The sequence below is a fragment of the Leptopilina boulardi genome, unplaced genomic scaffold (assembly GCF_019393585.1).
Source record: "Leptopilina boulardi isolate dan_hultmark-lab unplaced genomic scaffold, ZJU_Lbou_2.1 LbouV2_202, whole genome shotgun sequence".
Classification (NCBI taxonomy): domain Eukaryota; kingdom Metazoa; phylum Arthropoda; class Insecta; order Hymenoptera; family Figitidae; genus Leptopilina; species Leptopilina boulardi.
In genome coordinates, this window is record NW_026137755.1 from 835,956 (window position 1) to 861,018 (window position 25,063).

Sequence of the window (25,063 nt, forward strand, 5' to 3'; positions counted from 1 at the left end):
TGTCACTACTTGCTGACTTCTGATTGGCTCTTGAATCGGGTCCAATTCCCGGTTAAAGTCGTGTAACTTCGCGAGTCGATATTCAGTCGATATCAACTGCATCGCATCGTTTCCCAAGTCGTTCTTTTCAAAACGAGAATTTTCGATAATATATAAATTTTACGAACAAAAACAAGTCCACGGCAAATAGAGTGTTGATTATTTTCCCGCTAAATTTCTCAAATTCATAATTTGAATGATAAAGACGTGAAAATTGCACACAAATTAGAAGAATGCAATAGTGATATTAATTTAAACACGTGTAATAAGTTTCGTCCATTTTGTAAAAATGGAAAAGTCTTAAAAGTTGTTTTCCCACGTTTTTTTTTTGAAGTGATGCTTATTTAAAAAAAAAAAAAAAAACAATGTCGTTAAAAATACAACCGGTGCCTCTTTTGAATCCAGAATTCTTTGAAGAAGATACAACTGGAGCAAATGTATCAGTTTCAAATCTTGTAGAGGAAAAACATGTATATACATATAAGAAACTCGTGGTGCCAATGTCCATGCGGAGCATTTATTGGAAATATTTTGGATTTCCAGCTACAGACGATGGTAGCATACTCACCAAAGTTAAAATTGTTTGTATTTTATGCAAAACACAAATTGCATATAATCGCAATACCAGTAATCTTAGGTATTTTAATTTTAATTATTTAAATTTTTTTAAAAATTATTTAAAACTTCTTTTATTTTTCTTTGTTAAAATTTAAAAAATTAATTTAAATTTCAGAATGCATTTGCAAAATAAACACTCACAGGAACTTTTGGAATTGGAAACGGCAAATCCACCACGAAAACCAATTATTTCCCAAGAGGCAAAAGAACGAAGAGCACAAAAAAGACTTTTGAAAGCTGGTTTAGCCGCTGCTCAACATATATACACGACAAATACCGATGGTACGATACAAATTGATGGAGGAATTCAATTTATCACCGATCCAAATATTAGTTTAACGAATATGGAAGATGATATTAATATATCATCGCCAGTACGAGTGATGATTAAAAATCAAAATAATCAAATTAATCCAAATGTATCATTTCTCATGTCAGAGGATAATAACGTTCAACCATGTAATAATGAATCAAAAACTGCAATTCTTGATGCAATTGCAGAATTAGTTATCGTTGATCTTCAACTGCCGGAAATAGTTGAGGGTCGTGGATTTCAAAAATTGGTCGCCACACTAAAGTCACCTTGTGAAATTCCTAGTAAAAGTAAATTGGAAGATGATATATTGCCAAAGATTTATGAAAATTATAAAGATTCAATTTTACATAATTTATCGTGTTTAAATGCAGAAATTGGTCTTGCAATTGAAGAATGGAAATCAAATGCAAAAGAAACGTTTGTAACATTTTCAATTTATTATCAACATCCTGGTGAAACAACATTGGATTATAAAGTACTTTGTACATTACATGCACCTGAGGATTGGGAGGAAGTTCAATGGGGAATTGTTATTGATGCAATTTTAACCGAATGGGAATTGAGAATTGAGAAAATAACCGCAACAGTGATTGCACTATCAATACCGGGATTAATTGCCGCATTAACAAATCGTGGCTTAACTTTGATACCATGTCTCCTTTATACTTTACAAGTATGTGCCTTGGCATGCTTTCAGGATGCTGATGTCTCTTCTGTTTTATCCAAATGTCGAGCAATAATTGGAGTCATTCTTGGACATAATGGAGCTTCTGCCACTCTTGCAATGCAAGATCAATTGTTGGAGGTAAATAGTGCATTTTTTTTTTTTTTTTTCATTAAATACAGAATTATTAATAGAAATTTCTTATTACAGTTGGAGGAGAATTCCTTGGTTATGGATTATCCATCGGTATGGATATCAACTTATAATATGTTGGAACAATTGGTACTTCGTCGAAGTGTACTAAGTAATATTCTCGATGCTGTTGAAAGAGCTGATCATGATACAATTGATCTTAGTCAAGATGATTGGAAAGTAATTGAGGACCTCGTCACCGTTCTTGAGCCATTTAAGGTCACGATCATGACTGTTAGCGAGGAAAAAATTCCCCTTATTTCTCTATTAAAGCCATTACTATGGCAATTGGTTTCCTCACATTTGAAATCAAAAGATTCGGATAGTAATACTATTAGAAATTTTAAGGAAAATTTATCAGACATGTTGTGTGAACGTTATGCTGATAGTGGTGTTACGTTACTATTACAAATTGCCACAACACTTGATCCAAGGTGAGTTACTGTTTTTTTTTTTATTGCCTTTTTCAAATTTTATTCATTTTATTCAACTTGCGTTTATGCTTTAGATTTAAACAACTTCCCTATGCAACGGACGAAGACAAAACTCTTGTTTCGGCACCAATCAAGGATATGTTGACTAAATTAATTGAAGAGGAAGGCGGAAATCGAATCATGGAAACTGATGATATTCCCGAAAAGAAGAGACGAATAAGTAGTGAGAGAATAATTTATTCCTGTCAATCATTATTAAGGAAGAGAAATTTAAATAACAATTTTTTTTTTTTTTTACAGGAATGGAACAATTGTTGGGTGATCAATTTTGCAATTCAAAAAATTTGATGCCATCAGAAGAAAAAGCTGATTTGGAATTAGTACAATATCAATCGGAAGCAACGGCTGCATTGGATCATTGTCCATTACAATGGTGGGCGAATAATGTGGCGAAATGTCCTCATTTATCGAAACTTGCACAAAAATATAATTGCGTGCCAGCATGTTGTCCACCACCATCACGAATTTCAGCTGAAGCTCAAGTTCTCTATGACACAAAACGTGCAGCTCTACCATCATATTTAGTTGATAAATTACTTTTTTTGCATGGTAACTATAATGTTTCTGAATAATGTAAATTTAAAGTTAACTTTGTACATTATATTTTAGATTATAAAATTAAAATATTTAAACATTTTTAAGACATCTAAGCAATAATTCCAATTGCTTTTAAATTGTTTTATTTTATTTATAATATGTAAAAAATAAATAACGAATATTTATTTTTTAATAAAGTCAATTATTCCAATTATCATTGGAGAAAAATAATTTATTGGGACAATTTTTTTTTTTAAGATTACAATAAGTTTTTCAATTTAATGAAAAAAATTAGATATGAGTAATTATCATCAAGCTCGAACACATTTTTCACGTTTTGTTCGTCTATCTAATTCACATTTTTCACCTTTTTGACATCTTACACCTGCGCAATATTTAACGTCATCTAAAAAATATAATTTAAATAATATTAAATTATATAAAATTATCACAAATCGAACTTTGCAGGAAAAAAAAGTAGTGACCTATTATTATTGTTAAAAGTTATTAATTTAGTGACAAATATTTATACCGTAAGATGATTTGTAGCCTCCATCTGAGCCAGTTGAAATAGCTGAAGCAATAACACAAGAAGTATCGCCACATATATTTGGACAACATTTTTCACCGAAACTACATTGAGAATCACTTCTACAAGAAGGATTGCATTTTTTCACGCTATTTCTGTAAGGACAATAACCCTCCTTGTCTAAAAAGGAAAAATTACTTTTTAAAAGAATTAAATTGTATTTTTTTTTTTACTCAAATTTATATTCCAGTGCAAATTTATTTACGAATTTCAATTAAAATATCAATTTTTGTTATTTAATAGGACACATTGTTTGCATTTGAATTAATAGACCTTGACCTTGTCAATAGCTTGTTACAATAATTTTCAATGTGCGTAGGTGTAAAAGAGTGAAATCTTTAAAGTTTCATTTAACCAACAGTTATGACTCATTGATGAATAACAAAAAGAGCATACAATATATATGCGTATTATAAATTATAACATTCACTTGAAGACGTTTTTAATTAAAAAAAAATTAAATTTCAATTTCATTTAAAAAAAACTTTTTTTATACTCACTTGTTAGAAAAGATTCAGATGCACCAATCACTAAAAAAAGTGCTAATAAAATTGATATCTTTCCTGAAAAAAAAAATAAAATTGACATTTTTTTAATTTAATTAATTAAAATTGATAATAAATATTAATAATTAAGTTAATTATTGATACAACTTTTTATTAAAATCATTATTGAAGCTATTAAATAGCATTGCATGAAATTTTTTTTTTTAATTCTATACGTACTTATTATATAGTAATCGTCTAAACTTCAATTTTCTTCGTAAATTATTCATCAAACAAATCAAATGTGTTTTTCTGTTTTGAAAAATAACTTTTTTATCTTAATTACATTTCTTAATTACATACTGTTAAAGAATACATATTATTCTTTTCATAAAAACAATTTTTCATTCATAAAAGTTATTTCCGCGTAAGAAAACAATTAATCACAAGAAGCATTTTTGTAAAAATATTTTTTCTTATTAAATAAGAATAATTTTTTATTCTCGTACATTTTAAAATAAAAAATTACATATTTAACATAAACTTAATAATGGATATTATTATGTTTATAGAATATAATTAATAATTTTAATTTTAAATAGTTAATAATTTTTTTTTTGTATTAAAATAATAACATACCTGTCATGACGTTGATGTTGACTAATTATAAACAGAAGAAAGTAATTTTTTAATTAAAAAATAATGATAAAATTTTAATATTAATTAATTTTAATAATTATATTATTTTATTAAAACTTTAATAATATTAATATTGTTAATAAAATTATATTATTTATACTTGTTACCACAGCTAAGAAAAGTTAGTTGTTACCAGAAGTGAATTGCAAGCACTGAGTTTGGTACCAAGAAGAATCGTCAGCGAAAGAATTTTATGACGCTTTTAATCCCCACCTTTTAGTTTTTTTTCTACTTCTCTACAGTCTACACTATCTGATATTTACGTATTTTTAATATTTAAAAATATTTCCTTTTTTATAATATAATCTTTATGTGTTTATATTTATTATATTTATACATAATAATTATTTTATTATTATTTATTTGTATAAAATAAAATGAAACATTTTTTTTTGTATGAAAAATTTCATTACAATTTTTTGTACATATAAAACGCAATCGAAGTAAATAAAGAAAATCGTTTCTTCTATAAAAGAATAAAAAATTTTTACGGAGACGAATTTTTTTTAATTAACAATATGACATAACATCTCAGTCTTAAATTAAAACTAATTAAATAAAAATAAATAAAAATTATAAAGTTATTAATCACATATCCATAATATAATTACAAATCACTATATTAATTAATATTATAATGTAAGTGAAAATGAAAATTGAATTTCAAAAATATTTGAAAATTATTAATTATTGCTATTGTCAGAAGCAACAAAATGAAAAAGAAAAATATATGATGAAACATTATTAAAATTAAACTTGTGAAACATTTCTTTACAAATTTTGAAATAGAAAAAAAAAATTTATTTAACGAGATCGACCAAATAAAAATGGATTATTTCGATTGGCGCGAAATGCAATGTCAAAATTATTATTGTTATTATTGTTATTATTGTCAAATGGTATGCTATTTGAATAAACATCGATGTCATTCGTATGAATTTTTTCCTCTTCTGTTATTTGTGGTTTTTTACAAATATTACCACCGCAACGAGTTTTACAACATTTCTTATTTTCTGGACAATCGCTATCATCAATGCACGTTGATGAACATATCCAACGCTCGTTTGATGAAGTTGGACAAACACCTGATTTTATTGTACCTGAAAATGAGTTTATTTTTTAAATTTAATATATTCCTTATATAAATTTTCTTATTTATTGTATAAAACGTATAATTTTTTTTAAATTTTCATTTCCTATTGAAGTACGACTCATAAAATACATATGTAAATTATTTCAAATTATTATTTGAACAGAAGAATATAAAATACAATATAAATATAAAAATTTATCATAAAGTCAAATATTTTCTCAGATATGAATTTTTTTCAAAGGGAATAATTTATATAAGTAGTGTACTAATTAGAAAATTGTTTCTTAATATATATTACTCATAAACTCTAATTTATATACTTGTAATTATAATGTAATTAGATAATATTAATTGCTTTCATTTTAATTCGCAATTATTTTTTAATTTAATTGAATTTAATTATTTAATTATATATTCTATAAAAATGAATTATTATTGAAATTACCAGTAATTAAATTTGAAAAAAATGAGTATTAAAAATTTTTTACCAATTGTTGATGGATTTCTTGTTGTCACCGGTCTAGAACAAACAGATCCTCCACAACTTGTGGGACAACATTTTTCAATTCCTAAACATTGATTGTCCCAATAGCAACTTCTTGAACAAACATTAACCGCCAATGGTGGAGCACAAGATCCAATTTTTGGTCGGGGATTATAACTTCCATACATTTGAGCATAAGTCACGGTTAAAATCACCGTCAAAATTGAAAATAAAATCTGTGACGTCATTGATGTTCCTTAGACAATTTTTAATATCGAAATACGTCTACCTGAAATTCTTTGAAGAAGATCTCTTGTCAAGGATTAAGATTGTATTCAAGAAATTACTATTGCATGTAAATTTAGTACTTCATGAATATTTAATGCATGAATAGTTCAAGAGGAAAAAAATCTGTTCTATTAAAAAAAAAAAAATGGAAATTCCCAATACGGTCAATGATTTTTCTTAAAATATTAAATTATTGTATAATAAATTATAATTAGTTATGTATTTATATAAAAAATATTTTTTTATAATTATCTATTAGAATATAAATAAGAAAAATTAAAAATTTTTAATAAATGTTTCTAATTTTAATTTAAAAATCTTTTATTTTTTTAATTATTTATTATTATTATCGTTATTAATAAAATAAATTTTATTTGTTCTTGAAAAAAATGGAGAATTTAAGAAGGAAGTATTTGAATTTTTTTTTTTTTGAATTATGTGAAAATTGATGATATATATTTATATAAAATAAACAAAAAAAAAATACTCACATGTAAAAATTAAATACGTCATAAAACAATAACAACAGAACTGGATAAGTGACAAATGCTTTTTGCATGAGGCCAGAAACATTCACTTCTATTTATGTGCCCCCCTCCTTCTGACAAAAAAGTCCTCGTGTCGATCAATTTATAGAGAACTTAAATTAATTCGTGATGGACATCCTTCAAGTATAAATTTATGACAAACTATTAAGAAATTGACGAAAAAAAATGTTGATTTTATTTAAATTTTTTAATTTATTTTCATATTTTTCTTAATAAAAGAGAAAGTATTTATTTAATTTTTACTAATTTAATTTTATTTAATATCACTTCCTTTATTATTATTATGCTTATTATTTACTTTAAATTATTTATTTATAGAACTTTATTTTTCATTTATTTGTCATTTAACATTGAATAGTTTCATATTAATTGTTCTTCAAATTTTGAGATTAATTCATAAATTTTTTCAGTCCTAAAAATAATATTAGTAGTTATTTGCTCATTTTTTAAATAAAAATTATAATTATTACTCAAATCATGTGCGAATTAATTAGTTAACGATATTCGCGTTGGCGTCGGAAGGAAGTGGTTTTAGTGAGAACTTCCTTTGCCTTGAAAAAAAATTTTGCGATAAAAGAAAAATAATTCGTTTATTTATTTTTTTTTTATTCTAAATTTGAATTTTTTTTATATAGTAAAAAATCACATTTTGAATTCACATTTTAAACAATTAATTTTATTATGCATAAATAATTGTAATCAATGGTATTCTTTTATACATAAAACATTGAAAATTGTAAAATATTTAAACGTAAATTTAAAATAAAAATAATAATGTGAACGGTAATCGGTACATCAAGTCAATATATAATTTATAATACACTAGTATATATATAATCAAATACAACGAAGATAGTTTTATAATATTAATTTTAAAAATTTAAATAATTCATAACAATTTGAAAAATTAAATAAAATTGTTTAATTAATCGCAATATAACTATGAAAAATGATAGATTACATATATTATATAAAAAATAATTTGTTAAACACATGAAATAATAAAAGTAAAATATTAGGGCTAATTCGAAAATTAAAGAATCTATACATTACAAAATCTATTAACATTTTTATTCATTTTAATAGATACAATAATTGTTACGTATGATTGAAGGCTACCGTTTGACGTAAAACAAGTTCAAAATAATTCCACAGAGAAATAAAAGCGAGTAAAATAATAATTTCTATTTACTTTTTACAGTCTTGATTCTTTTGTTTTTGTCAAAAATATTTTATTACATTAAATTAAAAATTAATAATAATACGTAAAATTAATATATGTATGTATAATAAAAAATAGTATAAGAAAATAAAAAGAAAGGAAAAAATATAATACAAATTTTTGGCAGAATTGCCAAAATACTTAAAAAGTTTGATTTGGTGCTCGCTAGCTTTGTATATATTTTTTGAACTGACGTTCAAATTTAATTTCTTAAAAAAAATACGATCATTTATTATTATTCTTTACATCTAACATAAATACTGTAAGAAATTAAAAAAACACGATAAAATTTTTCACATAATTTATAAATAATAAAATATAAAAAATACACGATATTTTTAAAACATAATTTTTAATTGCAATTAAATTTATTTTTTTCATAATTATTATTTTTATTTATTTATTTAATAATAATTATAGCGCGACTTAAATAAATGATCGTATTTTAAACAAAATAAGCATTAATATAGATGGCACAAAGTATATAAACCACATAAAATTCTTCAATACTAATAACAAAATTGTTATTAATTAATTAAATACCTATACAGTATATAAATTTATATATGTAAACAAATTATTTTGCATTAAGAAATTAAATATTAGGGGGGGGGGAACTTATAAATATTATATAATTCAAGGACGGTTTCCATTATTTACTGCAAGAAACATGTATATTTCACGTTTTTTCCAATCAATGATAGACAGTAATTAAATTTTTTTTTCTGAATTATGCCATTTTTGAAAATAGTGTCATAAATTTGTTAAGCGGAATTTCTTTTTTATTATAAATATAATATAAATATTAAGCGTGATGTGAATAATAAAAAATAACTTATAATCTGCTCAATATAATTTAAATTATTTTTTTTAAGTGTTTTATATTTTTTTGCATTATTTACATATAAGGCCTCTTGAATTTTTAGAATTGAAGTTCCAATCTTGTTATTTTTTCACTGGAGTAACTGTAATAAAAATTATTATTTTTAAAAAATTTCAATTTTCGGAAAAAAAAGATTTGTTTTTGAAATTAAATTATATATAATGCTTACATCTTGGAGGAACAGGTGGAGCTATTTTTTTCTGTACAACTCCAACAATTTGAACACCTTCATTCGATGGTCGAATATTCATATAATCATGAACATCCGTATTTGTAATTCCATCAACAATATCTTGAGAAATTTCTTCTAATTTTTGTTCATTAGACTCATTGTGTTTTATTGTATTTTCTCTATGTCTCATAATGAGATCGGTTTCCATATCTTTTTCAATATTTGACGTTTCCTCAATTTTCAATATACTTTCATCATTTTCAATTTTCGAAACTTCTTTGAGTGTGAAATTATTTTCATTTAAAATTTCCATTTTATTTTTATTTATTTCCTGATCAATTATTGATGAAAGATCCATTGCGAGTTTAATATCGATTTTTGTTTCTAAAGTTGCATTTGGAGTTGAAACTTTTTTTGTTGGTACAATATTCATGTACTCAAAGGGAATGCACATACCAGGTGGAGGTGGTGGAGGAGGAAGTGGTGCTGTTATCGAACAAGATGGATTTAAATTTGTGTAACTGTGTGATTTTTTTGATTCATCTAAATCGAGATAGTCTGAATCTTCAATTGGTGAACATGGCGTTTTTTGCTCTCTTAATGATCCATCTGCTTTGAAAGCTAAAAATATTTTTTTTTATTTTGAATATTTTCTTTTTTAGTTTGCAGAAGAGCAAAAAAAATCTAGATTAAATTTTTGCTTCGATATTAAGAAAATATTTATTTGATACTCACAGTGAACTGGTAAACCGGAAGGTGGAAAAGCAATATAATGTTCATTACTTTGAGGACTTCGAAATTCAACTTCATTGTTGATTGGAGCACGAGGTGAAGGTGTATAACGAGCAGGTGAATATCTTCCAGTAAATGGTTTTGGTGCTGGTGGAATTTCATATGATGTCATTCCCGATTTATCCTCTCTCGAATTTTGTATCTGAAATAAAAATTTATTATTTAAAATTTCCAGAATAGAAAATTATGAATAAAAAATTATTAATTTTATTTACCCTTCTGTCCTCAGTGTCAGAATGAGTTCCACTATCTCCAAGACTCGTTCCACTACAACCACTGACTGTACTCATTCGACCAGAAGACGAGGAACCTACGAATTGAAATTATTATTTAATCAGTGGAAAATTATTATAATAATTAAATTCATTGAAAATTAATTGAAAGAATGAGAAACTCACTTGAAACACTATGAAGACTCAAACTGCTAACCGGTCTTCGATCAGCGAGTGTTCCATTGATATTTTCGCTTTTACTCGTCGATGATGAATCATCATTTGCATGCGAAGAATCTTTCAAGGAATCTGCGAATTTTATTTAACAAAATTTAATTTTACAATTACTAATTAAACAAATTTCTTTGAATGTTAAAAAAAAGAGTTTCAAACCTTTCTTTCCTTTTGAGAATAATTTACGTATTCGATCAAATGGTGTGGGTGCTTTCATGTCATCTTTTATTTTCTTTTGAATTCTCTCGTATTCCTCTCTCATTGCTGTTAATTGTCGTTGTTTATCCTTAAAACTTTGTTGTACATCATTTCGATTTTTCCAATTATCAACAAGTCTCTCAAGTTCCGATATTGTAAAGACATTATTTTTAAAATCATTTAAAATTTCCAAAAGCTCATCCTGTGGTCCTGAATTTTCACGGGATTTCGAACTAGATGATGATTTATCGTAATGAAATTCCTCACGAATTCCCAATGACGAACAATCTTGACGTGATGATTGTAATGTTAAACGCGATGATGATGGTGTACTTGACAGAATTGGTGTTCTTGATCCTGCGATTTAATTTATTTTTTTAAAATTTTAATCTAAATTAAACCAAAAAAAAAAGATGAAGAAAAAAAAATTAACCTGCTGGATGCATTTGTAAATATCCAGCGAATGTTTGTTCCAATTCATTAAAATGATGCGTCGAAGTTGGAGTCAACGGCACGTTAATGGGAATTGGTGATGGTGCTATAGAATAATTTCCCTCAATTAGAGAATTAATTGTGGGATTTGGCGGTGGCAATTCAGGAGGAGGTGTTGTGAAACTTGTCAATGATGCAGTAATTGGCCTTGCTGCAGGCGGAACTGAATAAGCCTCACTAATTGGTCTCGGACGACAATAATCCTCTTTATCGTCATTTTCGTCGTTTCGCAAAAAAGACGATGCACTTTCATTTCCTGGAAAAGCGAAATTCCATTGTAAAATTGCTCTCATTTTAAAATGACTTTCAAATAAAATTTAAGAGCTTGACAAATTTTATTCTGATTGATTTCAAAACAAAAATCATTAAATTCACTTGAATGAATTTATTAAAAATTACAGGAAGTTTCTATATTTTTTTCCGAGTTCATTTCTTTGTTTTATTTAAATTTCTCTTCTTTGTCTTTTAAAGACTATTTAAATCTTAATTTTAATTTATAATTTTTTTTATTTAATTTTATAATTCAATGAGATTTGCAATTGTAATTAATTTTTTCCTCCTCCCTCACCTGTTTCTTCAACTGGAGTTTCGCTCATAATTTTCAGATAACTATAAATGTTGGTGAATTCATTCATTTGCTGAAAAAAAAGGAATTTAGATTAAATTTTCGAAAATAAAATTCAAAAACAGAAAAGCATAAAATTAAATATGTCTAATAATTGCAAAATTAGTGAATTTCTGTCTACGAGAGAAATTGAATATTTAAAAAAAAAATTCATTTGCAAAATTTTTTTATTTATTTTTTTATTTATTTGACAATGTAAGTGATGAGTATAATAAAAATAATTTTTTTGGAAAAGATAAATTTTAGAGTCTTTTAAGAAAATATTTGATGAAAAATCACCGAACCGATTGTTTAAAGCCACATTTTTTTTTTATTTGTTTATGTGTACCATGTAGCTGCGAAGTTGTTGAGCCAATCGAGTGTGATTCGCTTGTTCAGCTAAATCAGCTGGACTCAATTCTGAAACATTCTTAATATCCGAGGCCTGTTCACCACCAGGACTCTCCAAAAGTTGAAATGCCAATTTCTCAAGACCAAATCGTGCAGCAAAATGCAACAAAGTTGGATATTCATCTGGACCTGTAGGAAAACAAAAATTAACTATAGTCTAAGAAAATAATTTTTAAAAAAATAATTAATAAAATAATAGAACTTACTGGTATAATTCTTGGTGGCTGGAATCGTTCCACTTGGAGTTGAAAGAAGATTAAAATGTGGAGGCAAATTTCGCCTGAACGCATGGACCATCCAATTATCCAATTGTTCTCGATCTCCTGGACTGAAGCCAATTGTCTGAACGAGAAAAAAAAATTAATAAAATTTGTTTTCAATTAATTAAATTTAAAAAAAAAATTTCTTAAATAAATTAATACCTGGCACATAAATTCTAAAGGATTATCGTGTGCTCGTAATATTTGATCCAATTCTCTTAATCGACTTTCACATTTAATTTGACGAACTCCAAGGGGACAGCCATTTTTCGCAATTCTCACTCCAACTAACATTGATTTTTCTAAACACTTATCGGGAATAGAAAACTGTAGTGTATAAGGATTTCGTCTCTTCACATTGCTCACATCTATCGCATCACCACAACGATCGACAATTATTGTAACATTATCCTCAATTTTCAAGGGATCGTTCAATAGAGCAATAACTTTACTGTGTCCCTAGAAAATAATTATATTTAAAAAATTATATTTAAAAAATTATATTTAAAAAAAAATTAAATATTTAAGAAATGATTTCTTAAAAAAACATTTTTTTTCCTAACCAGTTTCACTTTTTTTGGATGTATTGTAAATGAAGTTTTATCACTTTTAAGTGTCGTTGGTGGAGCATTGCCTAAAATAGCAAAAACAGCGCCAAAAAATTGACATACAAAATCCTCATCTTGATCTTTGACTGGAAATTTTTTCCAATTTTGAAATGAAATTAAAGCCGATTTATGGCCAGATGTTAGATGATCCTCTTGTACGCCAAGCATCATTGCCAAAACTTTGTCCGGCACCAGATGCCTAGAAAGATTCATTGCTTGTTCAGGACGCGTTAAAATTCGTTTCAAAAGAAATGGACATATGACAACAATTTGCAAACGTGAAGATTTTAATTTATCCTCAGTATTCGTTGTCAATGAATCCTCCACTGTTATATGTCGAACTCTAAAACAAACAAAAAAATATCAAGATTTAATTATTTTTTAAAATTATTTTTTCAAAAAAAAAAAAAAAAATTTTTTTTAATTTTATTTCACCTGAATGGTGGTCGTCCTTGTTGCCTGCTGATTTGTTCAAAACTTCCAGTGAGATAATTCACCCACAATGTTGCGGCTTCACTCTCTCGACTAGAAATTATCACAACATCATCTTCAATTGTTGTTGTTTCTTCTTTTGGTGTTGGTATCGATCCATGACGAGTTCCTGACAAAAAAAAATAGAGAAATTTAAATAAAAATAATAATAATAAATATTTTGACTAATAAATTAAAGTAGATATAAAAAAAAAAATTTTTTTTTGTCAAAAAAAAAAAGATTTCTTACAGTCAAAATAATTTTCTAAAAATAAAATATAAAAGAAATTAATTATACACTGCAGTCTCTGACAATATAAGAGGAAAAAAGTGATATATTTCTCGTTTGGCTTTTATCCAAAAAAATAAAAAATTAGCGTATGAGGAAGTAAGATGAAGTAAAAAAAAAAATTTTAATTTAAGAATAACGTATCGCTATAATAGAGTTGATGATCGAGAATATCCCCCTTCTGGCTTTTATAAATGGCGAATGTCTGTATCAATTAAAAGCAGTTAAAGTGTCTCAGAAATAGAGATTATATCTACAAACACTGACATTCCAAAGCCTAAAACATTTCACTATAGTTTGTTTTGTTTCGCCAAAAGAGAATTTTAGCGCATTATTTTTATATGAAACATTTCCCATAAATATCTATTCTAAAAGCTCAACAGTTATTTCCTGTTAATATCCCAGTTGAGAAATTCAAATAATCAACATTTTCAATCGCTAATTTTTAACTATAACATTAACAATTTTTATAATAATAATAATAATAATAAAAATAATTTTAAAAAATAATAATAGTTAGAATAATTAAAAAAATTAATAATAAATAATTAAAGGGCTATTTCATTATATATATTACAAAAAAATCATTACAGCCTCTTTTTGAAAAATTTTAGTTTTGGAATTTTTTTTTTTTCTTTTTTTTGAGCCGAGTTGAACAACTTTGTAAGTAGATATCCTACAAGTGTCATATCTGTTCGTAAAGATAATTAAAATTATTTTACACGCAATGCTTAAATTGTGTTTAAGTATATACAGCATTTATGTGGAATTTCTCTGCAACTTTACAATAATGCTGTTAATCTAAAAAGACACGCGAACTTCACTATGACTATATATATATTATCACGATTTGTTAAATTATACAATTATATATGATTTTTCTTTTCTACCATAAATGTTATGTTATATATTTATATATAAATTGTAAATATAATAATTCCATTTACAAAAAAAAAGTTCTTTATAAAATAATAATTATTACAATCGATAGCTAATTTTTTAATTTGTAAATAAATTAATGTTTTATAAACAGAAAATTTTTTTTTCCAATTTATAAATTTTAAATAAAATCTTATAAAATATATTTTCAATTATTTAAAAATTCAAAAACTAATAGTAAATAAAATAAAAATTCTTTGACATTTATTTTTAAATGCATCTCAAAGTTTCAATGACTTTTTAATTTGCATTTAAACAGACTCACCACAGAAGTATTACTTGGAAGTGTTTTATTGCGAAAATTTTTATTTTTTGCAGTCGCATTTATTTGTGTGAAGTGCAAAATCATAAAAAAATAATAATAAACATATTTTTTTAAAATATAATAATTATTTGTGTTTATTTAACAATTATTAATTTATATATTATTAAATATATATTTTTTGCTTCCCCCACCGTAGAGGAAATATTAATATTAAATATTTTTATAGTATATTATTTATAAAAAATATGTAATATTGTAAAATAAACTAGGATTTTTTAAAAGTGGGACGCATTAATTAGATTGCATTTATAAATGAAAATTTTGTATATTAAATTAAATTTTCATTAGATGCAAAATTTAATTAATTGACAAATATAATTAAGTAGTGTGTGAGAAAGGTGTAATGCATTAGCATATAAAGGGCAAGGCAGGTCAAAAGACACACCTATATAAGCTATAGTGACTTGACAATAAATATAGTACAAATAAAGATTTTTTTAGGGGCTCAAAGCACGTAATATCCTTATAAAGAAAAGTAATTTAAGATATATATTTTTATGACTTTCAAGAAATATCAAAATATGTTTTATTATTAAAAAAAAAAATAATGCAGGTAATAAATTTGTAATTAGAAATGCAAGTATAATAATGATAATAATAAAAATAAAAGTAGTAATTATAGTAATTATAATAATTAATTAATTAACACTTTTTCCATCTTGTTAATTATATAATATATGATAACTATTATTCCATTTAAATTTATTATACAAATAATAATAATTTATACGATTTATGCAAATACGTTTCCAATATTCATAATATATATATACCGGAAATATCGAAATCGCATGTCACTGATAAAAGCCAAATTAGATAAAGAAATACAGTATATACAATTTATAGCAAATATAAAGAATCCGAAAGCATCATATTTTTATATCTTCTATAATATTTTTTGATAAAAATTATATTTAAAAAAAATTTTTTTTTTTAAATATACCAATGAAATTTGATAAAGACATTTTTTTTAATAATCAACATTAGATTTAATCGCTAAAGTTTAATTTTCTTTCGGTGCGCGTCATTCGAAGCTTCCGTTTTCGGAATTTCCGGTCACTTATAAAATGCAGTTAACTTGCGAGACTTGCCTATAAAACAATTGCTTCTTGAACTCAAAGGATTAATTGAAAAAATTTTAATTTTAATTTAAAAAAAAATCTTTTTTATTACTTAACCAAATGAAGTTATTATAAATATACAAAAACATAAGAAATAAAAAACAATATATATAAAATTAAATTAATAAAATTAAAATTAATAAAAATTAAAAATACAATTTAAAAATAATATAAATAAAATTAATCATATTTAAAAATTCATAAGTAAATAATAAATCTAAAATAAAAATCATATTATACAGAAAGCATGTGTGAAATAATTTTATGTGTCATCGTAAAATGTGTAAAAAAAAATTTTTGCAATTTCAAACGCATATTATCACGACATAAATTTCGTTTATATATTCTTACGACACCATGATGTTTCCTTCCACGGCGTTCATGGGTTAGTTCTATGTACAGCATTTCCGCTCATTTTTTTTTTTTTTTTTTTTTATTACATTTCTGCGAAATTTTTTATTAAAATTAAAGTATTCATTTTAAATTTCAGTCAAATGACATATGGAAGTAATAATTTCTAATAAGTATTAATAATATTAAAGTAAATTAAATTAATAATAATAAAATGTTTGAAAAACCCTTACTTTTTTTTAAATATAAGACATTTTTTTTCATCTTCAATTATTATTCTTTTTTCTAACTTACGAGAACAAAGTGATAAATCCAAAAATGTTGGCCTATTTCTTCTTCGAGATGAACGGGGCGATTCACAATGTAATGACATTGTAAATTTTTTACAATAACTAAAATTTTTTTAAAAATTATTATCAATGGAAATAATAGAAATTTAAAAAAATCATTTTTTTAACGTTTTCTATTTTTATTTACACATTTATTTATTTTTTTTTAAATAAAATTTTTTTGTTAGCAATAAAAAAATATTTTTTTGTCACTCGAATCAGGTGCTTGTTTCATAGCTGACCACTGACTGAGAGAAATATTGCTCCTAAAGAACCCCATTAATTCACATTCGTATACCATTGTTTTCTGTTGCGCCCTCAAATTAGGCGATGACCACAATTTTATTATAATGCGAAAGCTGATTGGAATATTAAATAAAATCACTCCGCCCAAATCGAAGAGAGAAAAAATCATCATATATATAAAAAAATGCGTTTATAATTTTACATTTTATTTAAATAAATAATAATAGGGATTCTAATATTCAAAAGAAATAAAGAAAAATACAAAAAAACAATTAAAAAAATTAAAAATTTTTACATAATTTTATAAAAATAATTTTCAAAAATTTATTAAATGTTAAATTTTTTAGATTTTATGAAAATACGAAAAAGTTGATTAAAAACACATATAAATTAATAAAACGAGAAAAGGGTTGCCCACATTTTTATGCCAACAGACCGTATAGACAGTTTTGCAGACTTCGTTTCCGGACAAAAAAGAGCGAGAGTACGACGCCCAAAAATAATTTAGCCATCAAACTAATTTGAATTAAATGAGACTTTATACGTCTGTTTCTAATTTAATCTTATTTAAATATTTATTCATTAATTTGAAGAAAAATTTTTTTTCTCACCATAAATGCATTTTTAAAATGTTTCATAATTTTATATTTTAATACAAAAAAAAAACAAAAATATTCCAAAAATTTTTAATTAATATTTAATTATTTATTACAGAAATATAATTCTATTGCATTATAAATAAATTTAATTATTACTAGTTAATTTAATTTGTAAATATTGATAATTAAATAATATAAAAAAATAATATAAATAATATTAAATAAATAATATAAATAAATTAATGTAAATAAATAATAAAAATTACAATTCTCGAAAAATTAGATGATTTACCAAAATAATTGAGACTTCGTTTAATGTAATTACTTTCTTCTTTAATCTTCATTTTTTTTCTCAGGAAAAAATTATATTTCATTGAACTCTTTTGGTAAAATTCGCGCGCAAAATTACATCTCCATTTCTTTTTTATCACTTTCACATTTTCCACATAATTAATTTGCAATCACAATAAATTCGCGTAAAAACTGAAAATTAGAATAATTTCGAATATTATATTTATATAATAGAAATAAGTAATTTTTTTTTTGTAAAACACTATCACTTGAACGTATAAAAAAAAAATTCCGCTCACAAATAATTTAAATACAGGCTATTTTTAATTTTTCGGAAATAATAGTAATTCAATGTACTGATAACCACCGACGAGGAAAGTTGAGTCTCAATGTTGCGCTCAACTATTATACTAAAACTAAAGCCGGCAGAAGAAAAACGCGCCTGCATTGAAATATTTTATCTTTACGCACGCGCAATCCATAGCGACTGCGTCTAGTCGCTGGACCAAAATCTTATTATTAATGTCAAAAAAAAAAAAAAAATTTTTTTTACAAAAAAAATTCTTATAAAATAAATATTTTTTCAATTTAAAATTTTATTTTATTTATTAAAATTTTTTTATTTTTTCTTTCTATTGATAAAGTATTGGTAAAATTTCCTATATGAAAAAATAAAGTTAATAAAAAATACTAATAAATAATTATTATTTTTGTTTATAATTAATTAGGCAAATTTTTTCTTTAATTCAATTGTTGTAATAATATTTTTAAAAAAATAATTAAGAGTTCAAATGTAATTAAATTGTGATGAAATATTGAATTGATTGAAATTAATTTTCCTCACGTTTATGGCATTCAGCCAAGTTGAAGCATCAGTTCATCGAAATAAGAATATAAAAATATATAGTAAAGCTCGCATACTCAATTAATTCAAATCAGAAAAGCAAATGAAGCTAAATCTTAATGTCATCTTTTTGTTAACAGTTCATTGTCTAAAAAAAGCCCTGAAAATCCTTTTAAGAAAAAAAAGAAACATTTTTTCCGAAAATAAATGGGATTTAATTTAAATCTCCTTTTTCCTAACATATGTTCACAGTCGTTAAATCAGGGGATTTTTTCCAAATCAGAAGAAGAAAAAAAAATCGAAATATTTTAAAATAAGAAATTTAATTATAAATTATTTAAATTGAAAAATATTTATATTATATTAATTAATTTAAATATACTAAAATCGAGGTGTAAAAAAATAAATATTAAAAAAAAAAACAAAAACTCCATTGAGATGACGAATAGGAATTTTTCTTTCTATACCGGAAGAGAAATTTGAAAATCTAGTTTTAAAGAAGGGAAATCTATACATATATATAAATAAATATATATGAAGCAAATCAGGGTGGGTTCTATTTTCCAGTCTTGTTATCGTTGAGATAATTACATTCATATATAGGGACCCTCACTTGGTCCTGTACAAATATACATAAACTGACATGCCGAAAGGAAGACATGGTAAAAATATGTCAAAGTCCATCCGATTTGGAAACAAACATTTCCGTTTTATCGTTTTTTTTTCAAGAATTTGGGAAAAAATTTATTTTATTCGAGTTTTTAAAATTTTTCAAAGTGATAATAAAAAAATACTATATATAAAAACAAGAATATTTTTTACAAAATTTTTCATATATTTGTCTGCTTTTTTTTAATATTTATTTTTAATTTATAAAAAATTAATTATTAAAAATTATTCATTATTATAATTTTAATTAGTAAAAATTGGCTTTAGTTTTCTAATTACCCTCCCCCTCCCTCTCGCACTTCGACGAAATAAATTATTTTATTTTGATAAATTCAATTTTCTTTTATTTATAATTTCAAATTGAAAGAAAAAATTTGTTAACGAAACAAAAACTGTGTAATTTAAATTGTTCTAGTTTAAAGAATGAAAATAAAGGCTCCTATATTATAAAGGGGTAAAATTCGAGGTAACGATTTGCTCTTAAGTTTTTTTTTCTCTCTCTCTCTCTCTCTCTCTGTCTCTTTCTTTCTATCCTTTTTTGCGAAAGAGAAATAAGAGTGTGAAAGAGAAGAAATATTCTCATGGCCATGGCCAATGTAACAGGGACTTCATTCACAGGAGAATCGAAATTCTATGGAGCAACTCTTATAACAGAGAAGTTCACTTATCAACTATACATCCGCGCGCCGGTCAAAAACCTCATTTTATTTATCAATATTTTCTTCTTTTCATTCCAGGAGCGGATTCAAGCAAGGATTTTATTTTTTTAATTTTTTTTCTAAGGGTCAAAGAAAAATTGAAATAGCGGAGGGGGGGGGGGTAATTACTTCTTAGACAAAACGTCTGTGTTTTTTAATTTTTTATTTTATATAATTTTTTTATGTACTTATCATATCAACTAAAAGAAAACAAAATAATAAAAATGTAATTCCTGTTATAATAATTGTAATCATATTATTGTTCATATAGTCTTTTAAAATCAGTTGTTAAATCAGTATATTATACTGAAGTGTCCTTGTGTTTAATATAGAAATTGGGCCTAATTAGAAAATTAAAGAAGGCAATTTCTTTTACAAATAAAAAAATATAGTCTTCTCCGCAATATATTTAAAGTTCCCCTTTTTATATTATATGTATTGAATAAATAAATAATTTGAATTTTAAATTAAAAATATGGTTAAATTTTCCGTTAAGCTTTCAAAAAAAAAAATATATATAATCCAAAAGATTATATAGGTGTCTTATCATCTAAAGATATACTATAAGCAGCTTATAGACTATATAGTTATTGGATAAAAATATATTTGCATACAGATAAAAATCATTTCTATAGTGTTGAACATTATTTAGATTTTTCTCAAGGGAATGATACTTTTTAATATATTTATTTCTTAAATATATTCAACAGTATAATAATAATAGAAATAAAATGATTATCATTAATATAATAATAATATAATTTTATTTTTTAAAATAATAATAATATAATTGTCATTATTTTCAATTGTAAAAAGAATTTCTAATTTGATTTCTATGGGATAAATATTGTTTAAATGAAATTTTTTTTCTTTCCTATTTGCGTGCATTAGACAATATGAACATTCATATGTAATTTATTATCAAATGGAATTCATTTCTATAATGAAGAGAGAGAGAGAGGAGAGCCTATATATAATAGTGAGGGTGGTGATAACTAAAATAAGGAAGACCCGATAACCTTATGAACGTAAAATCTAACAAGGGGATTATTAGAATAAAAATCATTTCTAGGAAAAAGTATAGAAGACATAAAAAAGTTTGATTTGAACTCCTTTAATCTATTTATAAAAAAAAAAATACAATAACCTATAATAACCTTATAATGCCATATTGGATCCGTCATTTTGAATTTTGACTTCAAATTCGTAATTAGCGACCCCCGAATAAGTTTCAAGCAAATCCAATTAATTAAAAAAAAAAAAATTTCCGTCATATTGCATCCGCCATTTTGAATTTTGACATTAAATTCGTAATGAACATCAAAAACCCCTATTGTTTATAAAAATTACCTCACCTCTAAAATATTATTTAATTTTAAATATTATACTATATAATTTTGTTTATAATATTTTTTCTATTTCCTAAAAAAAAATTTCATTTATAATTATTGATAAGGTAGAAATCTTTTCAATATTAATCGCCTGACTATAGGCAACCACGGCTAACAGTTGTGCTTTCTTGGTCACCATAGTCACTCCAACTATATATATATATGTAATTTTATTTATTATTATTACTTCTTTTAGAGATTCAGAGGTATAAATAAAAATAAACAATTTTTTTTTCAACAAAAAAATATAAAAATTAATATATGTGAATTTTGTATATATTGATTTTTTTCAAAAATTAATTATTTTTCTCTTGCAATTTTTGGATTTTAAGCTTTTTTGATATTAATTTATGCATATTTCTAAGCTGGTTTAAAATGCAGTGTGTAAAGGCACGAGTTCGAGTTCGCTATTTCTGTTTTTACAGTCGCTCCTTATTATTTTTATCTTTCTCAGTTATTCATTCCTTCTCTCTAAATTATGCATTTTCTTCGGTGCGTCGACTTCCATTGCCTCCCTTCTATTTTTGCATTATCCTCAACATGAGGGTGTCCCTATGGAATTTACTTAGAATCAACATTGTACCTCAGAAAAAAAAAAAAATAAACTTTGCACGCTTCTCTGCATCTTCCTCTTGTTTTAACATTATATATATACAAATTCATTCCATTCTCGTTCCTATTTATGAAATTATTTTTTTTCAAATTAACTAAAATATAAAAAAATAATTAATAAATATTTATTTGATAATAGATTATTTGAATCAAATATACCTTTAAGTGTACCTTTAATTTTATTCATATATGTTATTATTATTATTAAAAAAAGGCTTTGCGATTTTTGTAAAATGATTGCGTGAATTTTCATACTCTATAATTGGCAAAAATGAAATTGAACCTCCGGTTCTTGAGTACAACGTGTTCCCCGGAAATTGCGTATTGACCAATCAAAGCTTGTTAGACACTTGACACGTATTGAGTTTCTCATGTTGAGACATCTAATTTTTTTTTTTTTTTATTATATTATTATTTTTATATGTGTAATATGTTTTCATATTCTCAATTCTCTTGACAATTTATTAATTATATTTGATAACCACTGCCGGTTTCAATGTTATCTATTACATAAAGTCAATAGAGTCAATATTATATATAGTCCAGATGAGGAATAATCCAGACAGAATAATAGACATTAATAAAATACATAATAGAAAGACAGAAACATATACATATATATATATATACTAAAAATTAACGAGTTAATCTTATATATAGAGAGTCTGATTGTCGGCGATTTCAAAAAGATATAACAAAGTCTTTCCTCTCATCAACCCCCCCCCCCAACTTTTTTTCTCTCTTCGTTGGCTCCGGAAACACTGAGATTCATGAACTCGATTACTCGATATATACGCAGGACCGGAAGCAACAAACTCGTATACTGTTCGTGAGTGGCAAACACCAGGAAATAAACTGACAAGTGTATGCCAATAACGATACATTAATTTAAATACATATAAGGAAAGAGGAAATAGATTCACGTGTGGAATTCATAATTTTTTTGGGTGCTATTTAAAAAAAATTTCGAAAAAAAAGCAAAATTTCTTGCAGATTGGTTTGAAATTATATATTGAGGCAATATTACTTGTAATATTAAGGTAAAATTACATGTTTTAGGTAATACTACATGTAATATTGAGGTAATATTAAGGTAATATTACCTGCAATTTTGAGGTAATTTAAAGAAAATATTACCTGTAATATTGAGGTAAGATAATGATACCTGTAATTTTGATGTAATATTACCTGTAATTTTGGTAAATATTTGTAATATTAAAGTAATATTAAGATAATATTACATGTAATTTTGAGGTAATATTACATGTAATTTTTTGTAATGTTATACTGAAAGGCATATTTTTTTTTTAAAGAAAAAATTACGCTAGAGGGAATTGAACTACGAACCCTAGGCACACGAGCCGGAAGCCTTAACCACCAAAGCAATCTCTAGATTCTATTTTGAGATGAATCTATCGAAATTTAGAAATCTTTTTTTTTTTTTTCTTAAACTTTTTTTTTTAATTTTTCCATTTCTCCAGATGGCTCTCGATTTAAAAAAGCGGATGTGTCGTTCGTCCGCTCTTCTTGTAAAACTCTGTATACAGATTTACAGTGTATATATATACAATTTATCCTTTTTGGTGTCGCAGGAAAAAAGGGGGAAAAAGAACATCAGGGTGGTTCAACGATCAACACTGTTTTATATAGTATCAACAAATCCAACCTCACTTCCGGAGTTGAGTTTATCTTTTCAAAAAAAAAAAAAAAAGAACTTTTTATACCCCCTAAAGGCGTATTTTTCTTTCTTTATTTTTCATATAATTAAAGAAAAATATTTTAATTTATTTTTCTTATTTACTTATTTAACTATAAAATATATAAATAATTCCCATAAAATTTTATGAAAATATATTCAAATCATTGGAAAAATATTTTTATGACATTACAAAACACGCATAATAAATATTTATAAAGAAATATTTAAAAAAAAACTCAATTGGTAACAATTTTTTTAGAAAAATTTTTTTTATGACTAGTTCGTGATTTTTACCACGTACTTCCGTCACGCATTTCCTGTGCTTATATATATATATGCACTTTCGCTTCTTGAATTTCCGAAAGATGTTTCGACAAGGGAATATTTTGAAAAATAGAATTCTTAAAACAAAATTGTTTTATATAAAGAGTAGAAAATTTATTTTTCTTTCTGTTTCAGGAGACGAACTAGAATTTTTGCTATCTAAAATGTTAAAAAAAACGTGTAAAAAAGAAATCAATTTAAAAAAAAAATGTTTAGAAAATTAAAAGTAGAAAAAAAGAAAATATGGGTCAATTTATCAAATTCACAGCATATTTTATAAAAGACTCTTAAGATGTTGGTGTGTAAAAAGACACGTGAGAGGAGGCAGTGAGATTTTATTGACCTGACTCTATTAACACGCAGGGCCGACCAGAAGAGGGCTGGCTTGATGGAAAATGAGATTTCGTACAACGAATACTAAGAGACGACTTCCGGAGATAATCTACGATCGCAGGCTTAAGGCTTATAAATTCTCTTTTTCTCTTATTCTCTCTCTCTCTCTCTCTCTCTCCCTTTCTTAAACGGAAAGAGAATCAGATCTAAGTAAATAATATCCTCACAAAAGTCAAAAATCATGTGTCTTCTCATCTGAGATAACTTTGTAGTATTTTTATTTTTCCCAAGCATAAAGAAAATTTATTGTTTTCAACTCTGCATGAATTCCAAAACGATAATAATAAACACATCAATGACAATAAATAATCAAAAAATATTTTGGTTTCAACATTTTT

At 24.9% G+C, this 25,063-nt stretch overlaps 4 protein-coding genes across 8 annotated transcripts in view; 1 reads left to right on the plus strand and 3 right to left on the minus strand.

Moving 5' to 3' along the window:
* Positions 1 to 30: 30 nt before the first annotated feature.
* LOC127278395 (E3 SUMO-protein ligase ZBED1) lies at positions 31 to 3,091 on the plus strand. The gene is made up of 5 exons (XM_051300106.1): positions 31 to 676; positions 773 to 1,778; positions 1,848 to 2,263; positions 2,338 to 2,486; positions 2,564 to 3,091. Exons 1-5 carry the CDS (start codon positions 405 to 407, stop codon positions 2,893 to 2,895), a joined length of 2,175 nt encoding a protein of 724 aa, XP_051156063.1. The 5' UTR covers positions 31 to 404; the 3' UTR covers positions 2,896 to 3,091.
* Positions 3,042 to 4,818, minus strand: LOC127278415 (waprin-Thr1). Of its 2 annotated transcripts, none has more exons than XM_051300140.1 (5): positions 4,741 to 4,818; positions 4,574 to 4,594; positions 3,950 to 4,012; positions 3,393 to 3,569; positions 3,042 to 3,266 (listed from the first exon to the last, which is right to left on the minus strand). In XM_051300140.1, the coding sequence occupies exons 2-5, from the start codon at positions 4,578 to 4,580 to the stop codon at positions 3,172 to 3,174; spliced, it is 342 nt and encodes a 113-aa protein (XP_051156097.1). In that variant the 5' UTR covers positions 4,581 to 4,594; positions 4,741 to 4,818; the 3' UTR covers positions 3,042 to 3,171. The 2 variants fall into 2 exon arrangements, with proteins under 2 accessions (XP_051156097.1, XP_051156096.1); XM_051300139.1 differs by having other exon boundaries at positions 4,734 to 4,811.
* Positions 4,819 to 5,131: 313 nt separating this feature from the next.
* On the minus strand, positions 5,132 to 7,144 carry LOC127278412 (waprin-Phi1-like). The gene is made up of 3 exons (XM_051300134.1): positions 6,990 to 7,144; positions 6,215 to 6,507; positions 5,132 to 5,733 (listed from the first exon to the last, which is right to left on the minus strand). The coding sequence occupies exons 2-3, from the start codon at positions 6,456 to 6,458 to the stop codon at positions 5,438 to 5,440; spliced, it is 540 nt and encodes a 179-aa protein (XP_051156091.1). The 5' UTR covers positions 6,459 to 6,507; positions 6,990 to 7,144; the 3' UTR covers positions 5,132 to 5,437.
* Positions 7,145 to 8,216: 1,072 nt separating this feature from the next.
* Positions 8,217 to 25,063, minus strand: part of LOC127278393 (phosphoinositide 3-kinase adapter protein 1) — a 30,735-nt gene continuing 13,888 nt past the window's right edge. For 2 of the 4 annotated variants that reach the window (XM_051300100.1, XM_051300101.1), the window contains 13 exons: positions 13,570 to 13,735; positions 13,090 to 13,477; positions 12,689 to 12,985; positions 12,473 to 12,608; positions 12,205 to 12,395; positions 11,820 to 11,889; positions 11,193 to 11,507; positions 10,721 to 11,116; positions 10,514 to 10,636; positions 10,331 to 10,425; positions 10,059 to 10,257; positions 9,321 to 9,944; positions 8,217 to 9,233 (listed from right to left, as the gene is read on the minus strand). In XM_051300100.1, coding sequence (XP_051156057.1) covers positions 9,214 to 9,233; positions 9,321 to 9,944; positions 10,059 to 10,257; positions 10,331 to 10,425; positions 10,514 to 10,636; positions 10,721 to 11,116; positions 11,193 to 11,507; positions 11,820 to 11,889; positions 12,205 to 12,395; positions 12,473 to 12,608; positions 12,689 to 12,985; positions 13,090 to 13,477; positions 13,570 to 13,735 — 3,020 coding nt within the window. In that variant the 3' untranslated portion in view covers positions 8,217 to 9,213. Of the gene's footprint in view, positions 9,234 to 9,320; positions 9,945 to 10,058; positions 10,258 to 10,330; positions 10,426 to 10,513; positions 10,637 to 10,720; positions 11,117 to 11,192; positions 11,508 to 11,819; positions 11,890 to 12,204; positions 12,396 to 12,472; positions 12,609 to 12,688; positions 12,986 to 13,089; positions 13,478 to 13,569; positions 13,736 to 16,924; positions 17,019 to 18,096; positions 18,492 to 25,063 lie in introns of those variants that run through there. The other 2 variants (XM_051300102.1, XM_051300103.1) reach the window with 2 other exon arrangements.